Source organism: Suricata suricatta, chromosome 3, assembly GCF_006229205.1.
Source record: "Suricata suricatta isolate VVHF042 chromosome 3, meerkat_22Aug2017_6uvM2_HiC, whole genome shotgun sequence".
NCBI lineage: Eukaryota > Metazoa > Chordata > Mammalia > Carnivora > Herpestidae > Suricata > Suricata suricatta.
Genome location: NC_043702.1, coordinates 38,770,594 through 38,777,891, shown reverse-complemented (window position 1 = coordinate 38,777,891; position 7,298 = coordinate 38,770,594). Strand labels below are relative to the sequence as shown.

Here is a 7,298-nt window from a genome sequence, read left to right as displayed (position 1 = left end):
ATCTAATAACAGACCCAAAAGAAATGAAAATCTATGAACTTTCAGGCAAAAAATTACACAATCCTCTTAAGGAAGGTCAGTGAACTATAAGGAAACACAGGCAACTTACAAAATTAGAAAAACAATGCATGAATCAAACAAACAGTTTGCCTGCATGTAAGCACCTCAGGTCCAGCACTGTAACCAACAAAACAGTTCTCCATTCCCACCATTCATCTGGCTGTTGGTTATATGATGGCCTGAACTATGGAACCACTGGCGAAGAAGATCTTTAAAGGCATTTTAATAGCTGAACTTCTCAGTGTTTTTGGAGCATATTTTTTGTTTAATAAGATGAACACAATCCAAGATTTCAGGCAAACAATGAGCAAGAAATTTCCCTTCATCTTTGAAGTTTATTACAAATCCACTGAACAGCCTGGAATATACGGAGTCAGAGAGAAGAACAAGAAAAATGGCTGAATAGCAAAAATTAGGACCAGTCATTGCATACAGCCTCCCATCTAAGCTGTCTGACACCATTGTGGGGGAGAGGATGAGTACACCATATTGTAGACTCCTGGCCCCACAGAACAAACAGGAACTTCTGGCCTGCCATGGCTTAGTCATTTCCAATCCACTATGCAAATCCCCTGCTTTTGTTTGTTGTTTTACTTCTGCATTTATTATAAAAGACTATGATTTAACAAATAAAAGACTAGGATATGAAAGGAAAAAATAGTTTGACAAGGACATAGCAAGAATAAAAAATTCTAGAGTTGATAAATGGAAAGTAACACTTTTCTGAACAGCCCATGGATTAAGAGGAAATTAAAGATGGGAAAAAAAGGTTTTGAAACAATTGGAACAGGAAACACAACATGCCAGAATTTATGGGATACAAGAAAAGCAGGTCTAAGGGGAGAAGTTCATAGCAATAAACACCAACATCAATAAGCAAAAAAAGATCCCAAACAATCTAATTCTATGCTTTAAGAAATTAGAAAAAAAAAAGCACAAACTGAGTCCAAAGTTAGCAAAAGAAAGGAAATAATAAAGGCTAGAGCAGAAATAAATAACATAGTGGTGCCTGAGTGGCTCAGTCAGTTAAGTGCCCAACTTTTAGTTCATGATCTCACCGTTAATGGGTTTGGGCTATGTCCTGACAACTTGAAGCCTGGAGCCTGCTTCAGGTTCTCTCTCTCTCCCCCTCTCCCCCTCTCTCTCTCTCTGCTGCTCCCTCATTTTAGTTTTGTCTTACTCTCTCTACAAATAAATAAACATTATTTTTTTTAATAACATAGAAAACAGAAACACTGGAAAGAAGTAAACTAAAAGTTGGTTTTTTGAAAAGATAAAATTGACAAACCCTTAGCTAGAGTAACCAGAGACAAAGAGAGAGGACCCAAACCAGTAAAATTATAAATGAAAAAGGGCATTGTAAATGTCAACAAAGAAATTCAAAGGGTCATGAGGCTACTATGAATAACTATATGCAAAAAAAAAAAACTGGACAATCTTAAAAGAAATGAAAAAATGTCTTAGAAATATACAAATTTCCAAGACTGATTCAGACAGAAATAGAAAATCTATATAGACCAATAACTAGTAATTAAACCCTCTAAAAACAATAATAAAAAAAAGGCCCAAAACAAAATGGCTTCATAGATGATTTGGTAAAATATATTTAAAGAAGGATTAATACTAATCCTTCTCAAAGTTTTTGTTTTTTTTTTAAATAAAAATGAAACACTCCTCATTTTATGATACTAGTATCATCCTGATACCAAAGTCAAATAAGGACATTAGAAAAGAAAACTATAGGCCAGAATCCCTGATGAATATGAAGATCCTCAACAAAATACTAGCAAACCAAATTCAGCAGCACATTAAAGGGATTAGTCACTATAACCAAGTGGTTCAACATATGGAAATCAATCAGTGAAATACGTCACATTAATTGAATAAAAGAAAATAATTATATTATCACCTCAGTAGATACAGAAAAATCATTCAACAAATTTAACACTCATGATAAAATGTCAACAAATTAAGCATGGAAGAAACAAATCTCAAGATAATAAAAACCATTTATGACAAGCCCACAACTAATATCATATTCAGTTGTGAAATTTCTTAATCAGTAACAAGACAAAGTGCCCCCTCTCACCACTGCTATTCATCATAGTACTGTAAGTCGTAGCTAGAGCAATCAGGCAAGAAAAAAATAAAAGGTATCAGAATTGGAAAGGAAAAACTAAAAATTTATCTTTTACAGATAAAAACTTATCTTTTCCATACATTATTTTATACATAGAAAACTTTAAAGACTCAAACAAAAAAATGTTAGATGTCATCAATAAGTTCAGTAAAGTTGCAGGATACATCATTAATATAGAAAAGTTAGTAACATTTCTATATGCTAACAGCAAATTTTTTGAAAAAGAAAGATATCAATCCCATTTACAACAGCATCAAAAACAATACTTTAGCAGTCAATTTAACTAAGGAGGTTAAAGATCTCTACTCTGAATACTAGAAGATATTGGTAAAATAAATTGAAGACACACCTGTAAATGGAAAGGCATCCCAATTTGGGATTCAAAGAATTAATATGGTTAAAATAGCAGTATTAGAAAAGCTATTTAGAGACTGACTTAAGTCTTGTCAAGATTCTAATGGCATATTTCATAGGGATAGGAAAAAAACACCCCTAAAACTTATATAAAACCACAAAGTCCCCAAACAGCCACAGCAATCCTGAAAAAGAACATAGCAACAGGAGGTACACCATATAGTATACACCTGTACTATATAAAGCTGTGTTCATGAAAACAGTATGGTACTGGCATAAAAATATATAGGGATCGACCAATGGACTAGAATCAAGAACACCAAAAGAAGCCCAAACATTTGTAGTCAACTAATATTTGAGAAGGGAGCCAAAATTCTCAATGGAGAAAAGACAATATCTTCATTACATAGCACTGGGATAATTCAATATTCACATGTAAAAGAATGAAATGGACCCATATCTTATACCATTTACAAAAGTTGATTAGAAATGGCTTAAAGACTTACATGTAATACCTGAAACCATTAAACTCTTAAAAAAGATTATAAGGACAAACCTCCTTCACATGGGTCTTGGTAGTGAGTTCCCATATATGGCACTTGAAGCCCAAACAACAAAATCAAAAATAAAAAAGTGACACTGCATCAAACTAAAAACTTCTGCACAGTGAAAGAAACCATCAACAAAGTGAAAAGACAGCCTATGGATTGAGAAAAATATTTGCAAATCTTGTATCTGATAAGGTTAATATTCAAAATATGTGAAGAACTCATACAACTCAATAGCAAAACACAAAAACAAAAACAAAAACAAAAACCTCAAATAGCCCAATTAAAAAATGAGCAAAGAACCTGAACAGATATTTCTTCAAAGAAGACATACAAAAGACCAACAGGTACATGAAAAGATGCTGAACATGATTCATCTTTAAGGAAATGCAAATTAAAATCACAATAAGATACCACTTCATGTCTGTTAGAATGGGCATGATAAAAAAAAAAGACAAATGATAACAATGTTTCTACATGGATGCAGAGAAAAGGAACCCTTATACACTGTTTTGGGCTAGCAAATTGGTATCCGCCACTATAGAAAACAGTATACAGGATTTTCTTTTTTTTTCAGTTTTTTAATTTTTTAAAAATGTTTTTTTATTTATTTTTGAGAGACAAAGAGAGAGACACTGCGAGCAGGGGAGGGTCAGAGACAGAAGGAGACGCAGAATCCGAAGCAGGCTCCAGACTCTGAGCTGTCAGCACAGAGCCCAATGCGGGGCTTGAACCCATGAACCATGAGATCATGACCTGAGCAGAAGCTGGAGGCTTAACCGATTGAGCCACCCAAGTGCCCCTAAAGGATTTTCAAAAAAAAACAATAAAATTAGAACTTCCAAATGATCCAGCAATTCCTCTTCTGTGAATATGCCCAAATATAATAGAAAGTGCAAACTCAAAAAGATATGTGTCCCCTCATGTTTATAGCAGCATAACGTATAAGAGCCAAGACACAGAAATAAGCTAAGCTTCTATCAATGAATGAATAGATAAAGAAGTTGTGGAGTGTGTGTGTGTGTGTGTGTGTGTGTGTGCGTGTGTATGGAATGGAATATTATTTAGTCATAAAAATGAGGAATTTCTGCCATTTGTAACAACATGGATGGACCTTGAAAGCATTACACTGAGTGAAATAAATTAGACAGATGAAGACAAATGCTATAATAGTGTATGATATCATATATATGTGAAACCAAACCCAACCAAACCAAACAAAAAATTCATAGAAAAAAAGAGATCAGACTGTTTACCAGAGGCCAGGTTTAGGGAAAGAAGGAATTGGAGGAAGGTGGTCAAAAGGAACAAACTTCCAGTTATAAAACAATTAAATACTAGAAATGTAGTATATAGCACTATGACTATAGCTAATAGTGCTGTATGATATGTAGAAAAGTTAAGAATGTAAGTCCTAAGAGTTCTTATCACAAGGAGAATTTTTTCCCTTTATTCTTTTCTTCTTATCTCATCTATATGAGAAGATCAATGTTAGCTGAGTCTACTGTGGTAATCAAACATTTCATAATATATGTAAATCAAACCATCTTGCTGTATGCCTTAAATTTAAATAGTAAGGCATTTTAATTATTTGTCAAAAAACTTGAGAAAAAGATTATTTCTGATTACAAATTAAAAACAGTTTGTATTTTTTTCTAGAGTGCATATTTCTATGTTACGTAAACTTTCTTTTGAATCCAAAGTACTGTATTTTGAAAACACATAACTATTTACAAAGTCTAATTCTTCAAAGTACATTTAACAAAACAACTCTAGAATAACCACCTGCTGGTCGCTTTTCCAGGAAAGAGTTCCTTTCTCTTAAGCCAGGTACCCTGGTTTTCCTGTGGTAGATTTCCCCTTTCCCATGTGTTGTAGCAGTCCTGAAGTCCCCAGTGGGCTTCAGCTAATAGAAAATGACCTGGTTGCAATGGTTAGCTTAAAAACAAGTATGAAGGATATATTTGCAAAGGCTTTCTGGGAACGTTTCTTTACTCTTTTTATAAAAACAAACAAACAAAACTTCTGGTCAGTGTGATATGAGAAGATGAGTTAGTGACTCCTGTACGTGTTAAAGGCGTTTTTTCTACACAAGGATGAATTGATGCTGAAAGACTCAAAGTTGGAAGAATTGTAAAAGAAAGAAAGAAAGAGAGAGAGAGAGAGAGAGAGAAGAAAGGAAGAAAGGAAGAAAGAAGGAAGGAAGGAAGGAAGGAAGGAAGGAAGGAAGGAAGGAAGGAAGGAAGAAAAAGGAAGAAGAAAGAAAGAAAGAAAGAAAGAAAGAAAGAAAGAAAGAAAGAAAGAAAGCAAGAAAGCAAGCAAGCAAGGAAGGAAGGAAGGAAGGAAGAAAAAGAAGACACCATGACTAAATATATATGTCTGAAGACTTTCTTACCTACTTATATTATTTCTATTCCGTGTACATATAGAAAGTGTTGTACTTGTTTTAGGTAATTGTTTCAAAGATCTAAAGTTTGTATAACAGCTTTAATAAGGCCATCGTTCTATTGTGGACTGTGAGGTTTTGGGGACTTCCGAACATATTTCGGAATGTGTGTAAACGCACATATTTGGGAATGCACATTTACACAGGCATACTTAGATAATTTTGATGCTATCAGAATTAAGTTTTTCTTTGCATCAAAATTACCTGGGATCTTTTTAAAAATGTAGATGCTTACCTCACCCTCCAACCCTGCAGACCCTCATCTAAAGATTCTGTTTCAGTGTTGGGGTTCAGGTGATGGTATTTATACGAAGTCTATAGGCACATTAATGTGCAGCTAGGGCAGATCACCATTCCAAAGCTTTCCAAGCTCTAATGTGCAGACAAATCATCCAGATACCCTGAGATAATACAGAATCTGATTCAGTAAGTCCGGGGTAGGACCTACGATCCTGCATTCTTGACAGGCTTTCAGGGGGTATCCAGGCTGCTGCTCCACATACCACACACTGAGTAGCAATGAACTGTACATTTTTAGTGGTGAATCAGGCTTGACACGGCAGATATGTCACAGATGAAGCAGATAAGAAACTGGCACTAGAAACTATCTATTGTTTTAGGGCAGGCATTAAGAATAGAGATCCTGTTAGACATATTAGGAAAAGTCCAGTCTACCAACCAAAGGTGATATTGAAGTTTATGATTTACATATGAGTTATGATGTAGTAATATACTATATCAAGGAAAAGCAAGTACACTGTATTGAAAGCGGACAACATTGATTTTGTAGTTATTAAGTTTGCAGTAGTAGGCCATGTCTAATATTTGAAATTATTAATTTATAAGCACATACAATGGAACTCGAACAATTTAATAGTTTCTTTTTGGATCACTTTTTTTTTTAAAGAATAGGAAAGTCTATTTTGATGTTATGCATTTAAAAGACAAACTAGGTATTAGAGAAATTAATGTTTAGCTTATGGAAAACATTGACTTGGTAGCAGGGAGTCTGTTATCCTTGCTGTTACCCTGAACATTTCAATTTCAGAAAGTTGCGTGACTTTCGAATCTCCTCCATGTGAGACATTCTACTTGACATAAGGATTTATTTCTGGCTTTCCATCAGTTTCTAATTAATAGCACCACTGTGTGTTACATGATGTGAGAATTGAAAATCTCTAAACAGTACCACAGGAACACCACATTGCACTTCTACTTGAAAGAACACCTGATCAGTTACCCAGCTGTTTCCTCCAGATGTTGTCTGTAAACTCAAAGGTCATAGTTTCACTAAAACTACAGATTAATTTGAATTTATCTTACTCACTATTCAAAGAGCCACATCTATTAAAATCAAGTTTTTAAATACCCACAAGTACACACAATCAACACATGCAAAACTTACAAAACATATATATTTTAAAACATTTTTGTCTACTTTGACAAATCTAAATGCAAAAACTATAGTTTGTATGATTTACAAAATATGGAGTCATACAATTTTTTCTCTTTTTAAGAAAAAGCATTATCTTCCCTCTGAATGAACTCTCATGAAGCAAAAAAACATATCATTATTTGTGCAGAATAATGACAGAATTTGGTTTAAGATGAAAAACCCAGGAAATGGTGAATGCTTTTGAGATGGGAAATAAAATATAATATCAGTAGATTCTCTTTCTAATCCTTATTTGGAAAACACAGTAAGACCTAAGGTAAAGGATAGTGTGTGTGTGTGTTACTTTACAGACTT

At 34.0% G+C, this 7,298-nt stretch overlaps 1 protein-coding gene across 1 annotated transcript; it reads left to right on the top strand.

The window, feature by feature from the left end:
- The first annotated feature begins 246 nt into the window (after positions 1–246).
- LOC115286428 (protein CEBPZOS-like) lies at positions 247–462 on the top strand. The gene has a single exon (XM_029932953.1). The coding sequence runs from the start codon at positions 247–249 to the stop codon at positions 460–462; it is 216 nt and encodes a 71-aa protein (XP_029788813.1).
- Positions 463–7,298: the final 6,836 nt, after the last annotated feature.